This window comes from Canis lupus, chromosome 10 (assembly GCF_011100685.1).
Source record: "Canis lupus familiaris isolate Mischka breed German Shepherd chromosome 10, alternate assembly UU_Cfam_GSD_1.0, whole genome shotgun sequence".
Lineage (NCBI taxonomy): Eukaryota > Metazoa > Chordata > Mammalia > Carnivora > Canidae > Canis > Canis lupus.
In genome coordinates, this window is record NC_049231.1 from 31,289,633 (window position 1) to 31,310,006 (window position 20,374).

The window sequence follows — 20,374 nt, forward strand, 5'->3', positions numbered from 1 at the left end:
TGTTTGATATGCAGCAGTGATTGGCAGATTCTCCGTGCATCCAGGAACTTTCCTGGTGGTGGGGATACGGAGACAGCCCTAGGAGCATCTGTGATCAGAGCTAGAACTACCTGTCTCTGGTGTTTATTACCTGGGGAGATTAACCTGTAAGCATCCACCTCCATCCCATTCAGATAGAATTCATCACTTCCAGATGGGCTAGGATGGTCGATGACAGATAGTACTTCTTTTTCATCCATCCATCCACACTATATGGGGGCCTGGGAGCATTAAGCTTTTTAATCAAGGAAGGAAAATTATCAAATTTGCACTTGCAGAATATTTCTTTGTGGGCAGAATGGAACAGCAAGGCTCCCCTGAGGGAAAGGTGATCAAGTGTGATCTGCCAAGTAATCTAGGAAGGAGAGACAGGTTGAGGGGGTGACAGACAGGGGAGGGGACGAGTTTGAGAAATAGCAGATAAAATCTGTGGGATTTGGTTATGGCAGGGATGTGACAAGCAAGGATTTAAGAGCAGAAGCTCTGAAAAGCAGTCTGAGCTGGGATGGAGGTGGGTGATTAACTTCCTGTCGGTGGTATTTGAGGCCACTGGAGTAGATCCTGTCACCCAGGGATAAAACGTAGAACAAGAAGAAAAGGGGGTTAAGGAAGGGAGTTGGGGAACACCAGCATCCAAGGGGAGGCAGAAAAAGAATATCTGGAGGGAAGAAGACAGCCAAGGGACTAGTGTCACCGAAGCTGACAGGGCTTCAGAAAGTCGCAGGGGGTCAGGGCAAAGGCCAACAGGACAGGGTAGGGGCAGTGGGGCCAGATTTCGCCGTGTCGAGTCTGTGCAGCTAGCGTCAGCCCTTGAGGAGAAATCTCAAACACCAGGCACAACGACCATCATCCAGAAGGAAGCATCTACCTGAAGGTGAGCGCTTAACCTCTGTCACCTGATCTGCACATCCGTTCTTGTAGGCAAGGGGATAGATTCTCTTCTTGCCATTTTGCAGTTAAAAAAAACAAAACAAAACAAAACAAAAAAACAAAGCAAGGCTCAGAAAAAGTAAGACCTCCACCAAGCCATGAGGAGCTAAGGCTAGAACCCACGTCAGTCTGGGTTACAATCCGTTTGTGTCTATAATTCACCACGCCGCCTCCTCCTAGCTGGTGGGCGATGCCCAGCCCGCCCCGTCCGTGCCCGGTGTGCCACACGGAAGCCTCCCCAGGGCCCGCTCCTGGGGCCTCACCACCCCCCACCCCGAGCAGAGCCCTGCCTCGAGCCAAAAGCAGTGGAAGGAGGGAGCGAGGGGGGTTCCCAGCCCGGAGCCATCCGTCTGCTGGCTGCTGACACCGACACCAGGGCCCCAGCAGAATAGCAAGCTTGTTCGCTCTTGTCTGGCTGTTAGTGGTGATGTATGAATAAGCAAAGAAGACAGCTTCATTTTCATAAGTTAACTTGTGCCTCGAGTAAGGGAGACAGGGAACAGTGCACTTAATCATAACCACAGGGCCGCCCAGAAAACAATGACAAAGCCGTTTCTGTTAGTCACGGTGTTTTATTATAATAACTCCTAAGAAGACGAGACAGTGCGGAATGCTGAGGGAGGGGGTGCGCCAGCAGCCCATGGCCCCCCCACCCCCACCCCAGGAGGAGTCCCCTGGGACTCACCTCTTCACGGGACAGCAGGCCTCATGTGCTAGCATCACCCAGGCTGAAGCTGTCGACTTTGACCTCTGGAGACCAGATGATGCCGCCTGGCTGCTGAGCTGGGGTTGGCATGACCTGTCTCATGCACTGTCACCAGGGAGCAGCAGGGCCTCTGCGGAGAGGGGTGTTGGGAGGTAGCACTGTTATCAGGGAGGCCTGGGAGTGTGGAGGGCGGTGTCGATGGGGCAGGTCTAGCCCATCGTGCAGCAAAGGATGCGGCAGGCAACCCCCGGGAGGCGCCCGGCTGGTCCCCCACCGTCCCCCACAGAACCCATTACTTCCTGCCCTCCACTCCTCCGACGTACTGCTGTTTCTATTGCTGTGCGTACCAGCTGCTTCAGAAGTGTTTCTCTGCCTCTTCTTCTAGCTGCCTGTTAGGGTGAGGGCCGTGTTTTATCTTTGATTCCTTGGTTTGTTGTGTGCTATCTGACACAGCAAAGCCTCAGCCGATTGCTAAACTAAACCAAAGTCGTAGGCAGAGAAAGGACCTAGGCAGGTAAGGAAGGAGCCAGGGAGATGGCCGAAGCCACAGACGCCTCCTGAGTGCAGGCGACCGGGATAGAACCGGGGCCAGGGAATTCTGGGTGTAATGATAAGAGCAAATACCTCCTGAACAGTTTTACTAGTTTTCCAGGCATTGTTAAGTTGCAACATTTGAATAAGCAAAAAAGCACAAAATTAACTTGTGCCTAGAGAAAAAAAAATTCTAAGATATATCCTATGTGTTAACGTCACTTTATAAATAAATGAATGAAGAAACAGGCACCAAGAGGTTAGGTAACTTGTTTGAAGTCACACAGCTAATAAGTAGAGGAGCTGGGGTTTGAACCTGGGCAGTCTGGCTCTAGGATTCATTTTCTTCATCACTTCACTGTCCTTAAGAAGCATAACACTGGGGGCGCCTAGATGGCTCAGTGGTTGAGGGTCTGCCTTTGGCTCAGGTCATGATCCTGGGGTCCTGGAATGGAGTCCCACATCCGGCTCCCTGCAAGGAGCCTGCTTCTCCCTCTGCCTGTGTCTCTGCCTCTCTCTGTGTCTCTCATGAATAAATAGATGAAATATTTTTTAAAAAATAGAAGTAGAAGAAGAGGAAGAAGTGTAACACTGGAGGCTGCCACTGAATTCTGGTGGTTTGTGGGTGGGATTTAGATTCCAGTTTATTTTGTGTTAAGGGTTCCGCACGCGAGCCTCACCCCAGACCAAACCTGGGACACAGCTTCCAGACCTGGTTCAGTAATTCTCAGACTTCAAGGTGCTCTCCAATTACCTGGGCTTTTTGTAATGCAAATGACTAGACCCAATGACTAGAATCCTGTGTGGTGCATTGGGGCCTGGAAAGTACTGAGTGCTCTGTAAGTGATAATCTATTTTTTTTCTATATTTATTTATTGGAATTCAATTTGCCAACATGATAAGCTATTTTTAACTAGCATCACCCAAGCTCACCTGGAAGCTTCAGAAAGAGCATTTTGCCCTCCCTTCATTCACCAAGATCGATGCATGCTCCCACTCAGCTCTGTGCAGCAAATCTGGCATCTTCCTCACCCGTGTGGAAAACTGCAGAAGTGTAGTGATGACACCTGGAAGCACCTCTACACTGGTTGCTTTGCTGAAGGCTTGAACTCAAGGTCACAATCTCCAGAGAAGGAAGGCTCTGCATGGTTAATCTCAAGTCGTGTTCACCAAATTCCCTGTCTCTCACTTTGCACCTGGGCTGCATTTCTCATGATCATCGCAAACAACTCTTTTAACACATGCCAGCCCTCTTTAGGGTCTAAAAAAAAATTCCTTAATTAGCATCATGATAGCGGTAATTTTAATATCCACTGGTTGGGAAAATGCAAAATAATAAACAACTACTGAGCCTTTGTTTTGCTTTTTTAGACAGATCCATTAGCTGCTCTGTCAGTGATTAAAATTAGTAGCCTGGGTTTTGTGAGTGGGCTTGTGAAGCCCCTGAACAGTTTGGAGCATTAGGGGCTAGAATGTATTGAGTGCTGTAAAAGTGATAGCTATTTTTAACTATAATCATCCAAGCTCATCTGGAAGCTTCAGAAAGAGAGCAAGCCCATCCATGAGGGTTTCTTTGGAGGTCATCCAGCATAACAGTTAGGTCCTTCTAGAATTTTAACTGTGGTCAGGGTTTTGGCATGATGCCTATCTACAGTAAGTCCTCTAACTTGCAGTAATAAGGTAACATTTTGCTCTTACTTTTTTTACCTCTAAATTGGTTTGGTATCTGGGAATATGGGGTTAATATCATCTATTAATTCTCTCATGCCTCCACACTTCTAAATAAGAATTCTGGGAGAATGTGTCAATCTCGGTGAATGAGGGGAGGGCAAAATGCTCTGCAGCTTCAAAGATGTGAGAATACTAATATACTAACATTATGGGTCCCGCAGTCGGGAGGGGTTTACCCACTGGATGTCATATATTTAGCAGACATTTATTAGCACCTGTTAGTGTGTTGGATGCTACTCAGTCCTTGCCGTTGGACTAAGGTAGAAGTGGATATTTACAAATGAGGTGTGGATGTGCCCATGTGTCACCCACGCTGCCTTTGACAAGGCATAAGTCAGCTGATGGCAAAAAAATGCCAGGAGGAAGTGCTAAATAGAGCTGTCTCCCGTCTCATGTGTGAGCAAAGGTAAAGATCCAGACTTAGTGGTGTTCATAGATGTCTTTGTGCTGGAGATGCCCTGGAAGGGATTCCGGGCAGGAGTTGGCCGAGGGTAAGGGCAGTTCCCGCCAAGCAAGAGCCATGTGAGCAAGAGCCAGAAGGGAGCCAGAATGCAAACAACAAAACTGTACATTTTCATTTGGCAGGAATAAAGTGTGGCTACTTAGAGAAAGCTTCTGAGGAAGTAGACTGGGGCAGAACACTATGCATAGAATGTGAGAAAACAAAATTTGGACTTCAGGTAGCTGAAGATTACCTTACCTAAAATTCAGGTGGCCACCTGAGTTCAATGAAAGATCATTCCCCTTTTGTCATTTATTTCTTTTTTTTTTTTTTTTTTTTAAGATTCTTATTTATCTGAGACAGAGAAAGAGTGAGAATACAAGCAGGGAGGAGGGTCAGAGGGAGAGGGAGAAGCAGACTCCCTGCTGAGCGGGGAGCCCAATGCAGGGCTCGATCCCAGGACCCCGAGATCATGATCTGAACTGAAGGCAGACACTTAACTGAGCCACCCAGGCTGCCCCCATATTGTCTGAGCATGCGACACCCTTCATTACACCGAACCTGTGGTCGTTAGTAATTATGAACCAGCTCCCCTAAGGACTCTGCAGCCCCTCCACACCCCAACCTCCGTGCGAGGTTATCACGTGAGCTCTGTAATGAGGTCCCAGCATCAGGACGTGGCACACAGGTTTCTCTGCTAAGGACAGCCTGCCTTTCAGATTTCACTGTTCTATATGAATATCCCAAGCTTGTTGTGTGTGGAATTGATTGGCTCTTGCACTTCCTGAATTGGTGATGGGTTTTTCTGAGGGATTCTACAAGTTTTAGATGGGATCATATACAATGACAAAGTGGGTGGTAGTATTTTTCTCATGCCTCTAATTTATGTATTTGTGCTGAGGTGATGATTTAGATAAGAGCTCGATAAATTGATCAAATAAATTACACCAAACCCACACACCATCGTTTCAGGGAACTGTCATCACACCAAGGAGGTTCTATATCACCCAGCATGGTGTACCGGGAGAAACACTGTGTTTTTCTTAACATGCTGCTGGGCTTTTATTTGGTCAGAAAGGTCTTTATTTCTCAGATTGGCCAATAACATAAAGATTTTAGCCCCCAAAGACATCGGTTCACTGCGGAAGACAATGATTATGAGTCATGTGACCTTTAGCAAGTTAAACTGTCCAAGCCTCAGTTTCTGCTCCTAGAACATGGGGATTTTCAATTCCTACCTCAAATGCTTATTGTAAAGGCAAGTAAGACTGCACCGAGATGGTGGAAGGAATCTGGGTGTCAGACAGATACTGAATTATGTGCCAGCTCCACCACCTGTCATGTACATCACAGTCCGGGCGAACTTCGGTTTCCTGGTCTGTAAAATAGTTGATAGTAGGCCCAAGGGAATACTTCCTGCAAGTTACACAATAGGGTTGTCTCATGGAAGATTGGTGGATCTGATGCCCTGTGTGCCTCCATAGAAGGCCTGGAATCCCACGTATGGGACGCCCAAAGAACTGGAGAGGGTGACCAGCTCACTTAAGATGCTGAGTTACTAAGAGGACTGGCTCACCTCTGCTGTTGGCTCCAGTAGACCAGACATATTAGAGCCGGGCGCTGGGGATAGGGCAGCAGTTCTCCTCTAGAAGACACTCCCCTATTGACATGACACCATGGCTTGTTGACTCAAGATAAAGGGGATATGAGAAGCTTCGGCCAAAAGGGGGCTCTTGTCTATGAGCTTCCACCTCCCTCACCAGGGGCACTTTTGCCCTCTGATGGCAGGAGATGATGGCAGCTAATGCTCAAAAAGCCATTGAACTAGCTAGCGTACAGTGGGGAATATTGCAGCTAGAACACTCGAGGTATGCCAGTAAGTAATACTGGTGGTGAGTTAAGGGATGGTTGGACCAATGGTTGGCTGCTTGGTTGGGGATTCTGGCTTTATCACAGAGTAAGTGGGTGACCTTGGGCAAGTTAATTAGCTACTCTAGGTGGCCTCCAAATGGCAGGGCTGGCGAAGTAGGAGTTGTAAATGCATTAATATGTGTGAAGCACTTAGATCAGGGCCTGACACATACTAATGAAAGCCACTGTTGTGATGATCTGCCTTGACTCTATCTCCTGTTCAGTTCTCACTGTTGCATTTGGCTTGGTTTCATCTAAGACCTTTGCTTTCTCTGTACTTTACAGGTCAGCAGGTCCTGGGCTTGGTCGAGAACCAGAGTGACTGGTACCTTGGAAACCTGTGGAAAAATCACCGCCCTTGGCCTGCCCTTGGAAGGGGCTACAACACAGGTAAATCGTGAGGGTGGTGCATGGCGGATGTTTCGGAAGGTGGTATGAGGGCTCAGCGCTCCTTCCTCTGAGGGAGAAGGAAGGCAAAGCCCAGGAGGAGGCCAACTGACTGCCCGAATTCTGCAGTGGATAGTGCCTATTCGGTCAACCTTCCAGTTCTTTCTTCAAGCCACAACTACAGGCACAGTAGCTATCAGACCTTGGCAGTCCGTGGCAGTCTCACCAAAAACTCTCTCTCCTGACTAACCATCAGACCTAGATCCCACTGAACTTTTTTAGGAGTATGCACAATGATCTTTGCATCAACAGGGCCCTGTTGATGCAAAGATCATTGTGCAGTGACAAAGAACCCCAATGTTTCAGCTTCTTAGCACAATAGAAATTTATCTTCCTCACATTCCATGTCCATGTCAGGCCTGCTGGATCTGTGCTCACCATAAGCCGTCAAGATTCATCTGGATTCATACTTCCTCATATAGGGAGGAAATAGCAGATGTCCTATTGATTCTGAAAGTTTCTGGTCAGAAGTGACATCAATTCTGCTAATACTGCTAAAGTATCTCTGTTAATGGTATCATTCATCCATTCATTCTGTATTCAACAACTGCATGTGGAGTCCCTAGTGTGTCCTGGACGTGCCAGGAAGGCCACAAATGGCCCATGACCTCCCAGAGTGTACTGATAAGAAACTCGAGCGGCCTCCCTCTCCTTAAAGCTCAGGGCTGCCAATGTCTGTTGTCACAGTGCTTCTGGATCCTTCTGCCCTCTCCCCCTCTTCCTCTTTGCCACTGCTTTGGCACACTATTCTCAAAGGATGCAGACATATGATCTGTGTTGGAATTAGAACTTGGAGCTCAAGGAGCAGTAGACTTGCTCAGGCCCAGAAGGGCTTGGCGTCTGAGACCAGCTGTCCTGCGGTGGAGCAGGTATCTAGGGATGGCACCACCTAAAGGATCCTGGAGACTAGGGCCACACTGTAGTGGGAAGAGCCAGTCAACTCTAAAAGCTAAGGGTTAGTCTCCAGACAGGTCAGGTACAAATACAAGGTCCCAGAGCAAAAAGAAATGGATGATAGTCAAGCTTCCCAGAGATGAGAGTTCAGAGATGGAACCATAGCGGGGTCAAAGCTGGAGGAAGACAAGGGAAGTTTCAGAGTCAACATCCTGAGGAGCATGGAGAGATGCCCAGTGGGGAGCCTGGTGAAGGTTGTCCTTTGAGATGGGGTCATTCCTGACCTGACATTTGCCAGAACATCCAGGCATGCCTCACTCTATGTAATTTTTTCATGTGACACCTTGCAGGCATTACAGCCTGGAAGATATTTAACCAGCAGCCTTTCACACACCTCCTGGATGTTTCCCCCACACACACACACCCAGGCCTCCCATCTCTGCTGGGCAATAACCCTTGAGTTGCTGGATGGTGAGGAAGTCTGAGGAACCCCCAAGAAGAGGCAGACCACTCTGAGCAGCAGCTCTCCATTAGCTGGTTTAGAAGTATTTTAATAATGGCTAAGGCAGTGTCTGCATACTAGCTAAGTGTACACCGGGTGCTTTCTAGATGTTCATCTTATTTGATCCTCACACTAACCCACCAGGCAGGTGCTATTCTTATCTCTACTAGTTTCCTATTTATACACAAGAAACTCATGCTGAGAGAGGTTGAGGCTCCAGTCTGATCAGTAAGAAGGCTGCCTTGTTAACTACTAACCTTCCTAGCTTGAACTTCAGTGGCTTGGGGATCAAGAATACTATAACACGTGGAATCCTGGACTCTGTCTTTGAAGCATCTGGAGAGAGGTCTAGGATTTTGTCCATAAGAAGCCTCCAGGATGCTTCTGGAACAGAAAGGTCTGCTCTGAAAAGTGGCTCTGTTTCCCCTCCCAACAAACCTTCCCAGGGGCTTGCTTGGTGCATTTGAGACTGGACCTTTAGAAACCCATGGTGGGGCCAGAGATGCACATACCACTCCTCCTTACTTTCCTTTGGTGAATTATCATCCCATGTTGATCTTTTGTAAAAGCCTGGATTCCAACACATTCACTTCAAGCTCTTATACAGCTGGAGACTTCCTGTGTCTGTTGGGTGGGAGAAGGGAATCTCAGGTAAAGCCTGGTGTGTGTTGAGTTTCTGTCTTTCGTATGAGAATAATAGACAGTGTCACATAGAGATGTACTGCGGTGTCTCGAGGACACAGCATCAGGGTCATGGTTATCTGCGTAAAACGAAACCCACTGGTCATCAATCCAGGTTTGCAGGGAGAAGAAAAATGTGGCATATGGGGAATTTATTATGACAAAAATGACACGTCCTCCCCTCCTCTCCCATCTTACTTCAGTGTGAGGTCAGGAGACATTCAAGTATCTAAACCACCTCCAGCTCCTACTTGATATGCCAAGGCGCAGTGAGTTACTTCCCTGCTTGCTGGTACTTAAAGGGCAGAGCAGATGAGGAAAGCCCTGTTAGAAGTGATGTGTCCATTTAAATAAGCCAGTGACACCAAGTGATCATTATAAAAGGATTTATGCGACATCAGAATGCATTGGCTTTCATGATGGGGATTTGTTATTTTAAGACTCGGAATTGTACCACACATCAGTGCATGAGTCATGCAGCACTTAGGATTCTCACGGAAATTGAGGACTCTGCGGGGAGGGAGCATGCTGCCCTGAATCCCAGCATGTAGCAGGCCTCCACAAGGGGTATCTTCAGCAAGGCCCTGCGTTAAGTCTTCAGCTTGGTGAGGGCGAACTCCAGCAGATCCACACTGGAATTGCAATTCAGCCATTAAATGTCCACATAGGCTTGGCCACATTGGTTCGCTTCCTTGAGTAAACCATAGTTCTCTTCCTCCTATAGGAGAATAGTTCCTAATACGGGAGAATTAACAAAATAACTAGTTCAACAAGCCAGCCCTTACTGGCGCACAATGTGTGCACAGGAAATCTCAGTCTGTCCTCTTGGGTCTTTTCTGCCACCTAACCTTTCAGCGAATGGAATCCATTCTCTGCTTTAAAAAACGGTGATTATATGAGGTTTTTTCTAAGGTCTTCAAAGCCCTCAGGTCAGAAAAAAAGTAGTAAATTTTTTGCTTTTCCCTGAATATAATATAATGCGGTCACCTAACACTTTTTCTCCTATTTCTCCCCTATCTGGAAGGGGTTGCCTTTTCATATTATTTTAGAAAAAGTGATGATTCTACTTCACATATCAGCTTCCTGTGTTTTACTTTAAAAATCCCCAGAAAAAGCAGAAGATGTTTGAGTTGAAAAATCTGCCTTCAAGAGGTTAACTTTATCATTTTTGGCTTTATTCCTTTTGGAAAGCCATGCCAGCTCTCTGAGCCCTGCATTCCTTTCTGTGACTGGAGAATGAGAAGCCCCCACCAGAGCCCTTTGTGAGGCTCCCTTGTGGTAGTGTAGCTACAAGGGCCTGGTAGACCAAAGGGCATTTGGAAGGCGGTTGTAGCTTTTATTTCCCCTCCTGACCACAGCCTCACAAGTAACTCTTTTCACATAATTCAGATTTGGCCCCATTTATCAAGTTCAGCTGCGTTCACCAGGCATCCTACCGGAGACTTTACTATGCATTATCTTCATTAATTCCTAGCATTGTCATGCACAGTAGACATTCCCATGGAAATTGCCAGCCAGCTTCCTCCTTCCTCTTGTTTTTCCTTCCCAGTCTGCTTGCACAAAGTCCATAGGGCCTAAAAGATTAGAGAAGATCTTCTCACCATCTCCCACCCACTCCCCTCCCTTCTTACCGGAGCTGCGTACAACTTAATTCCATCCTCACAGAACTGCTAAAGCCACGGCAGCTGTGGATGACCAGGCAGCCCGCAGCACGGGGCCCTCACTCAGGTGGAATTAAAAGGCACCTCCCACATACTTGCATGGAGATGGGTTCATCCCCGACCACTCTGTCCATCCATCACCTAGGTGCAGGAAGCTCTCATTCACCCTGCATTCAGCTATCTGCAGGACTACCTTTTTTTTTTTTTTAAACAAGAGTATGACAGGCTCATTAAGATTCAGCACACTTCAGTTCCTATGCTGATGGTGAAAATCTTAAAAACAAACACCAGAAAACAAGAGAAGGGGAAGGAAAGCTCCAGGTAGCAGGTGACTGGAGGTGAGGGGGTAAGGGAAGGCAAGCCAGTGGGAAGGAGATGGCTGCCCTACAGAGAGGTCTGTTTGCGTACCATCCCAGAGGTTACTCAAGGACAAGATGCATCCTTCCCGAACTGAAGGACATCATATTAACCAGAGGATGTGCTTTAAGAAACTATTTAAAAATAAAATGTATCCCAATTCCTTTCAGTCTCCAAGTAGGCCAGAGACAGGCAGATGGAGACCTGGCTCTCCAGGGAGGGAGGAGGAATTTCTCTAGGAATCCATATCCATAGAACAATAAAATGAGGACATTCAAGGACTGACTCACCTCTGAGGCTGGAGGAAAGCGAAGAAGTAGACACCATGGTGATTCCATGGCAGGGAGTCAAAAGGAGCCAACATCTGAGCACTTGCCAAAGAACTGCTAAACAAATAGCTTTCGTGGGCTGAGTAGAAGTGTAGGATAAGGCTGACGCTTTGCTTCGCCCCCGACATCCAGTTTTCTGCAGCCCTAGGCATTTCCCTCCATTTTGCAGAACCCTCCTCATCTCTTGGCTCAAAAACTAAGAAATGCTTATGCTCTGAAGGAATAGCATCATTGGATGATTTCTGTCTGTAATAATTGCATCCAGAGAAACTAGCTTTGGATGTAGTTCATTTATTGAGCACGTGCTACTGAATGCCTATTTTCTGGGTAGAAAAAGATTTTTGAAAAATAAGTGATGCCAAGAACCTTCCTTTAAGAAGATTGTAGTTCAGTGGAGAAGAGTTTGCATATCCACAAATGAACTCAGTGTGACTTGAGTCCCTGGAATGATTGAGATTCAGAGTTGAATGTCAACCTTGCATTGCAATAAGCCCAGACCAGCATTTTCTAGACCGATTCTAAAAGGCGTTGCAGGAGATGCTGATACATCTTTAGAAACTATGGAAGATAAGGTTGAGAAATCTGTATGCTGCATCCTTCCCTTAGAGATTCAAGTTGCATATTGGTGTATTAGAGATCCTGGAACATCCAAAAGTAAGGGAAGCTGTTCAACCCAGCAGCACTTCCCACTCTTATTTGATCCTAGAGCTATGGAAATGTTTGAAAAAAATCCTACTCCCACACTAATTCCGAGAACGGGCATTACACTTTTTGGGCTCTGTATCCAAAGCTTACGTCACAGAAGACCTGAAATAAGTAGAGTTTGTAGAATAAGCCCATAGAAAGATGCTTGCCATTCGAGGAATGGTTCACTCAGTAGAAACATCTACTCTGTTTTTTACCATTATTTTCTCATCCATCTCCCTGCTGTAAGGATGGAGATATGTTTTTACTTACACCATCTAAGCCAACATCCTGTGTATCATTGCATGTCCGAAGCCATGCACCAGCCCTCAAAACCTTCTTCCCATGTAAAGGAATTCTGTGGGAGATGGCTTCCAGACCTTCCACCATCCTGATTGGTTGGCCATTTCTAGGTAGCTCTGACTTCTCTCTGTGGGGGCGACACTCTGACCTGAATGATATGCTCTGGGTGTTACCAAACTGTCAAAGGTCCACACCTCCACTTGGACTTGAGTCCAGTCTTCGGAATCCATTCTTCTCAATCATTCAGAATGCCTGCTTACAATGTCAGCTTTCAGGCTCTAACCCAGAGAAAGTGCATCTGAATCTCCAGAGGTGAGGCCAGGAAACTGTTCCTTTAAAAGCATGTTGCCTGCAGGATTCTGATGCATGCCGAAGTTTGAGAAGCAGCCTCCTGGTACAGAGTTTTATTGCCATTTGCACATCAGGCTCAAATTGAACTTGAGTTCAGCTGAAAAGCTCCCCGAATGACTGCTCAGCCAAAGGTTCCCCATTCTGTACTTCTGCAGTAGATTTATTGACCCAGAAGCACAGGCCTTATATTTATCTCTGGTTGAGTTTTATCTGATTTAGACCAATCTTTGTCTCATTTTATTTGACTTCATTTGAGTCCTCAACTAAGGGTCATCCACAAAAATAATGAAAATGCCTTCTGTTCATTCAGCGAGTGGCCCTCGCCTCATTTTTGTAACAAATGTTTTGAATGCCTTTTTTTACCATCCTGGAATAAAATTCAAAGGTTACCTATATTACACTGTCTACAAATATAATTTCCAAAAAAAAAATCAATATAGTGCCCTGGCTATCATTTAAAGAAGAAATAAAAGGAAATTAACTTACTATAAAATAATATTGACTTCACATGTGATTGCTCAGGCTTGGCTGCAGTGGACAACCCGTAGAGCAGTCCGAAGCTTCTATGCCTGTGTTCAAGGTAGAGCCGTCTCCAATGTGACTCTGCCAATGCAAAACGGCACCGATGGAGCACGGGCAGTCGAAGCTCGATGCGTGCTGTTTGCTGTCTTTGAGATGTTTCCCCAAAGTAGTGAACGTCCCTTGGCAGATCACCACATGGCAAGATGTATCCTCTTCCCTTGATTTGTCCTCCAGGCTCAGTGTCTACCAAAACCATGCAAAACCAGTGCTTAGTTTTGTTTCTGTAAGTAGTGTTAGCTTCAGGCTCAGATAGCTGGAACATCTATACACAACCATAACACACATGTTCGGGCATATTCTTCACTCTGGTGGCCTGTCCTGGGAAGAGGTACTGCTCCCTCCATCCCCCGAAAGCCATGAGTTCAAGGCATTGCGCATGTTCAACAGACAGGCAAAGCTGTGATCTGCTCAAGAGCTCCCTCAAGGTTGGTGTCAATGATTTAAGATGATGCTCCTTGCTCAGAGGGAGTTCAGCTGGCTGGAAGTATGTAGCAATGCTGCCACCAGCTACTTCTCTCCACTTACCCTTCTTCTAAGGTTCAGTGAAGTTAACCAGTGCTTGTCTATGTCATATCCTGAACCAGAATCTCCTTTAGATCTGCCTTCTAGGTTCCCACCAGAAATCCATTCCCTCTTCCACCCAAGAACGCTCTAGATACCCAAGTGAAAGCAAGTGAACAGTACATCCTAGACCCTCTTCTCTGATATCATCACCCTCAGTTCCCTGCATATCCCTCATTCCCAGAGCCTCCACTCATGTATGAGACAGGGATGGTTGTGTCTACCTCACAGAGGACCAGGTGAGAAGCACAGATGATAATGCCATATGTTTAACATAAGGCATGTAGGCAACGCTTGGTCCATGTAAGAGTAGCTGCTTTTTGTCATCATTTAAAAGGTGGACTAGGGGACTGCAGGGGTCCAGCCTCCTCCCACATCGGCCACCCTGTGCTCCTGGAGCTCCAGTTTCATTTTTCCTTTTAAAAGACAATATTGCTTATGTTCTGGAAATGAATAGTTGTGGGTTCAAGTGCCAGCTCCATCTGGCTCTAGCTCCATGATATCTGGGCAATGAACCATCTTTATTTATCATATCAGGACTTGAAGAGTTCCCACCTCACAGGGTTGCTTTAAGGACAAAATGAGATATTTATAAAGTACTTGGAACGATCTCTGGATTAATAAATGTCAAATATTAGTGCTTTCCTTTTATATTTGAGGTTCCCAAAGAGGGAAGACAGCTGTAGCTCTCGAGCATCTTTTGATAATAACTCTGTCTTTTGTCCATTGAAGAGATCTGTGCCTGAGCACTCTCCGCCCAGCCCCAACCATCCATTTGTTTATTCACGGGACACATAATCCTCAGGCACCCAGCATGTGTAACGTGCTGGGCACCTTCCTAGGCCCAGGGGACACCCCAGACCAAGACAAAAGGGGGCCCTGTTTGTAGGAGATCCCTTAATGTGGGTGAGAAGAAGTCCCTGTCTTGTATCTTGCGATGCCACCATATCAGGGTGCCCCCAAACTCACTCAGCTTCAGCCATTCAGCCTCTGCTAACCATTCCTTGAATACACCTGGGCGCCTCTCCAGCTCCACTGCCTTTCCCTGCATTACGCTTCTCCGTAGTGGTAATTGCCATCTGACCTAAGATAATTTCCCTCATTTTCTTTTTAATTTTCTCTCTTTCCATGAGGATTCAAGTTCCTCAAGGATAGTAATTTCTGTCTATTAATTTGCCTGCTTTATCTCCTGTCCCTAGAATCATGCCTGGCATATATTAGACGTTGCATAAGTATTGTTGTTGAATGAAATTAATAACTTTGGAAGATGGTAAGTGTTTTTGAAGACAGTAACCTCGAGCAGCGGCTGTCAATAGGATTTGGCGGGAAATTTGGCTCCCAAGGGTAGGTTGGCAGTGTTCAGAGACCTATTTGGTGGTCACAACAAGGGAGACACTCCTGGCACTTGGCAGGTAAAGGTGGGGGATGCTGCCAAACACACTGCAGTGCATGGGAGGGGCCCCTCTAACAAAGAATGTCCAGCTTAAAAACGCCAACACCTCTGAGTTTAAGAAACCCTGACATAAGGTGATGTCCTGGGTAGCAGAGGGGAAGTTGGATTCTTCTAGAAAGGGCTGTTTGTTTAGGGAAGAGTTCTCTGAGAGGACCTTTGATCTGCAGACCTGGAATAAAGGAATTTGGCAACAATGCAGAGATCTAGAACAGCATTCCAAAGAGAACAGCAAGCACAGCAAAGGCCTCCAGCAGGAGCGGAGCTGGCTATTTGTGTTCTCATGCTGTCATGCCCCACACCCCTGGGCAGAGACATCAAGTCGACCTTCACCACGCTTTGGCTGATTAACCATCTCTGGTCCATTCCTGACCCTGCAGGGGTCTGGCCCCTCCTCTAAAATCTAGGAACGCTCAAACCAGAGTCTTCAAGCCTGTGCTTTCAGAATGACCCTCTACGCCCTTGGAGCTCTTCCTTGCATTAACATGCTTTGGAGCCATGCATCTGGCCCTGTTCTCCTGCCTGAGGTCTGGGGTTTATAGAGATCACCACTAGCCCAGAGAAAATCGTGGCTAAGTGCAGCATCTCTGGAGGGGAGGTAGCCTAGGCTGGTTGTGGCACATAGCCCCTACTCTCCCTTGTACACTCTCTTTCAGCCACACCAGCCTCCTGACTGTTGCTCAGGTTCATCACTTGGTCTTACTTGGCCATCTTCTCCAAAGGAGGAGTCCCCATCCCCCCACCCTCATTTCTTTTTCTTCATTGCACTTTTCATCAATGTTATAAAAGATACATTTTTTATTATTCATCGGCTGCCTGTTGTGGTGGGCAGAAGAGCCCCTGAAAGATGCCCATGCCTTAATCTTTGGAACCCGTCATTCTGTTATGTTTCATGGCAAAAGAGACTTTGCAGCCATAATTACAGACCTTAAAATAGGGAGATTATCCTGGCTTATCCGATGGGCCCCAAATCTAATCACAAGAGCCCTCAAAAGCAGAGAGCTTCCTCCACCTGGCAGCAGAACAGATGTTGCAGGAGGGGAGTCAGAGAGATTTAAAGTGTGAGGAGGAGTCATTGCTGGTTCGAAGATAGGACAGTGCAATGAGGAAAGCAGATGGTCTTTAGGAGCTAACACGTGCAGGGAAGAGGGGAGCTTAGTTCTATAACCCCAAGCAACTGAATTCTGCCAAGAACCCAATGAGCTCATGAGTAGAATCTCCCCCAAGAAGCTCCCAGGCTGGCCGCCATCTTGATTTTGGCCTTGTGAGACTAAGCAGGGAGCCCAGCCCAGCCCCTAGGTTTCCAACCTGTACAGCTACAAAATAATTAATAAATGTCTGCCTTTTAAACTGTTAATTTGGGGATCCCTGGGTGGCGCAGCGGTTTGGCGCCTGCCTTTGGCCCAGGGCGCGATCCTGGAGATCCGGGATCGAATCCCACATCAGGCTCCCGGTGCATGGAGCCTGCTTCTCCCTCTGCTTGTGTCTGCCTCTCTCTCTCTCTCACTGTGTGCCTATCATGAATAAATAAAAATTAAAAAATAAAAAAATAAAAAATAAATAAACTGTTAATTTGTTAGGGCAGCAATAGGAAACTCGTATCCCTGTTTTTTCCCACAAGAATACAAGCTCCTTGAGGGCAACTATCTCGTTTGCTTACTCCCGTGTCCTCTTCCAGAACAGAGAGAGCTATCAAATATTTGTCTAGTGAACAAATGAATTCCAGCTTCCACCACTCCTGCCTTTCTGGACATGGAAGACAACTTGGAAAGTTACTGGTGGGAAACAGCCCGTGTGCCCATTCAGTAGGCACACACTCAGCAGGTGGCAGGTACCTGACACCAGGTGTAGTGGAGCCGAAATCAAAATCAAGTGTGGTCCCTGTTTGCACCACTATCTCCCCTCCCCCGTGGGGTCACTACTTGAAGTAGGTGGTTAAGGACAAATATAATGTAGCTGAGTGCTGTGATGGAGGGGTGTGCCTGCATTCCCGAGAGCTCAGGGGAGGCCCGGTTGCATCAACCAACACAACCGGAGGTGGGGACATGGGGGTGGACATACCAGGCCAACAGAATAGCAGGCCCCCAGCCCAGGCTGGGAGATGGGGAAATTCTTGGCACAGAGAATAGCACATAGTTTGGGCTATTAGTTTAGTCAAAGGTGTCACCTGTAGAGTTTGTGCCCAGTGTATGGGGAGTGGTGAAGAGCCTGAGTCCTGTCTCCATGAATGACCATACAATGACCATGTAGTAATCACTTAAGCAAATCCCTTTGCCTTTTTTTTGCCTGGCTTTCTTCAATTCCTGGAAAGATTAAGTGAATGGAAAATACCTGGCAAACAGTAAGCACTCAATAATGGTAGCTGAGACCCCTGGCACAGTAGTACAGAGCATGGAGGGAGGTGGGGAAGCTGCAAGCTTAGGTAGAGCGGATGTCCAAATGCTACAGAGCCTCTGCAGCTTCACCCAGCAGGCTGGGACATTTTTAAACAATACACAGCTTCACTGCAGGCCCTAGGGAGACACCAAGCACCCTCTCCCTTTTCATTGTCCCCATCCACGTGTTTTCCCTGAGCCAAATTCTCATCTCAGTCCTGGGGCCACAGCCTGTTCAGACGCTTTGCAAAAGTGTCCGTTAGCAGGCCCAGGGCACTTAACCCACTGCACTGCCGTCGATGGCTCTAGGTTCCCTGTGGTACCCTAGCAAGAAGGCCAGATGAGAGACCCCCACTCACCGGACTTGGGGGTGGGGGGCTCTCCTTACCCTGAGCCACTAAAGTGTTTTCCTGACTGCATCCTGAAAACAGGGTAAGATTTCTCATCCCCCGCCCTCCTGAGCAAAAGCCACTGTTCTAGAAGAGTTCCTCTGCTGTTTTTTCCTTCATTCCCCCGGCACAGCCTCACAGGAGAGAGTGTTTAATTCAAGGCTTCCGGAAGCTGACCTTAAACAAAAAGACTGCTCCGTGCCCTCTCTCATTCTGAGATCTCCCCCCTCCCTGAACGATTTTCCTTATAAATAATTCTGTTTCCTGGGTAGCTCTGACAAGAGTCTCATGGTTTTCTTCCCTCTTTGCTAAGTAAGTAAATCACAAAGAGAAACCAAAACCAAAAGCTCTGGGTCTCCCCGGCCCATCAGCCCAGGAGGAGGACAGGGTGCTGGCCGCTCCCGGTGAGAATGTCCTTACTACGCACATCCTGAGCTTACAGTCATCAAGCCGCTTCCCCAGGCCCCAGTGTCCTCGCCTGTGGACTGAGAGTAATAACGCTTAGTCCATTCAGGCCGCTGTAACAGAAAACCAGGTGGGGTGGCTTCTGAAGACACCTGTGTTTCTCACGGTTCTGGAAATTGGGAGGTCCAAAGTCAGGGTGCCAGCAGATTTGGTGTCTGAAAGGGACCCTGCTTCCTGGTTTGTCATGGATGGCTGTCTTTGCGCTGTGTCCTTCCATGGCAGAGAAGGCAGGGGATCTCACTGGGGTCTTTTTTTCTCTCTTTTTAAAATTTAAATTCAATATGGTACATCATTAGGTTCAGGTGTAGTATTCAGTAATTTATCAGTTGCGTGTAACACCCAGTGCACATCCCATCACCCGGTTACCCCATCCCTCCACCCACCTCCCCTCCAGCAACCCGCAGTTCCCTCGAGTTAAGAATCTCTTGTGGTTTGTCTCCCTGACAACTTCTTAGTTTTCACTCCCTTCCCCTATGATCCTCTGCAGTTTCTTAATATTCCACGCATGAGTGAACCCATATGATAATTGTCTTTCTCTGATTGACTTATTTAATTTAGCATAATACCTTCCAGTTCCATCCACGTCGGTGTAAGTGGTGGGTATTCATGCTTTCTAATGGCTGAGTTATATTCTCTTGTATGTAGACCACATCTTCTTTATCCATTCATGTGTCAGTGGACATCTCAGGGTCTCTCTAATAAGACCACTAATTTCATCCATGAAGGCCCTGTTGTCTTGACCTGATCACCTCCCAAAGCCCCCCCCCCTTCTTCATACTGTCACACTGGGGATTAGACTTCACCACAGGAATTTGGGGAGCACACATTCAGTCTATCATAAATGCTTTCCCTGAAATGTCACCATATTGCTGAGAAGGTAAAAGGGTACAGATCTGTAGAGCTGAACAAAGTTATCAGTGATTTCTTAATATCTGAGCATATGTCACCAATCCTATACCACTTTGTTACCTATGTGCTACCACTTGCTCCTCCAACCTGATCTCATGTGTTTTTCCAGATTATTTTCAACCATTCCTCATTGTCCCTGCGGCTGGAAACCTTCTCCTAAAGGCATATGGCGTTCACCCTTCATCAACAGGGCTTACTATGCCTTGATGTTTGAGAGGGCTGTCAGAGATCAGAAAGTCCCAAGTCATGACATCTACTCAGAGTGTATCAGGGCGGAGGCAGAGATACTGTAAGGTGTAGGTATAGCATATATGTATTTATATAAATAAATCCATATTCTGGCACATAGCAGGTACTTCGTAAACTAGCTCTTTTTGCAGAACCTGGGACACAATAGGCCTTTCAGAAAGAGCAGTTCAACTACTTTAAAATGCCATTATGGACTCTGCCACATGCTATCAGAGTTTTTAGATTACTGCCAAAGAATAGGATCCCTTGAGCGTGATCCCAGGATCGAGTATCAAGTCACAAATCGGGCTTTTTGTGGGGAGCCTGCTTCTCCCTCTGCCTGTGTCTCTGCCTCTCTGTGTCTCTCATAAATAAATAAATAAAATCTTTAAAAAAAAAAGAATAGGATTTCTCTGGTTTTATTTTAAACTGCATTGCAGACAAATTTGGACAACCATCCATATCCACATTTGTTGTAAAGGACAAATAGTATAGAAATGCAGTGATGTACCAGACAGAGGCCTGGGTTGGGAGAGCCTATCGTTAAATTTTCAGGCAACAGGACATCTGGTTGTTAAGCATAACTACTGTTAAAAATCAAGTTATATAAACTTACCATTAAGTAAGCTATTTTTTAAAAGGTAGTAAATCAGAACTCATTTCTTCCTAATATTTTACTATTACCTGTGTTGTGAAGGTTATCTACATCTACTGTATGTATATGGTGGGGATGCTGTATAGTGATATGCTACTGTACCTCTCTTTTCAGCTCCATCTGATAGCGTGATATCTGCCATGGTGCGGGTATTTACACTGTGGAAATTGGCAAACACAAAAATCAGAGCTTTTCTTTCTGGAGATGCAATTGTGAAACGTTGTTACCAGCATACCACTGAGATACAGTAATATATGAAAC

The 20,374-nt window shown here is 46.6% G+C and overlaps 1 protein-coding gene across 4 annotated transcripts in view; it reads left to right on the top strand.

Moving 5' to 3' along the window:
- LARGE1 (LARGE xylosyl- and glucuronyltransferase 1) overlaps positions 1–20,374 on the top strand; it is a 526,275-nt gene that overhangs the window by 402,413 nt on the left and 103,488 nt on the right. For all 4 annotated transcript variants that reach the window (XM_038550745.1, XM_038550743.1, XM_038550744.1 and 1 more), the window contains one exon: positions 6,576–6,680. In XM_038550745.1, the coding sequence (XP_038406673.1) occupies positions 6,576–6,680 (105 nt within the window). The remainder of the gene's footprint in view (positions 1–6,575; positions 6,681–20,374) is intronic.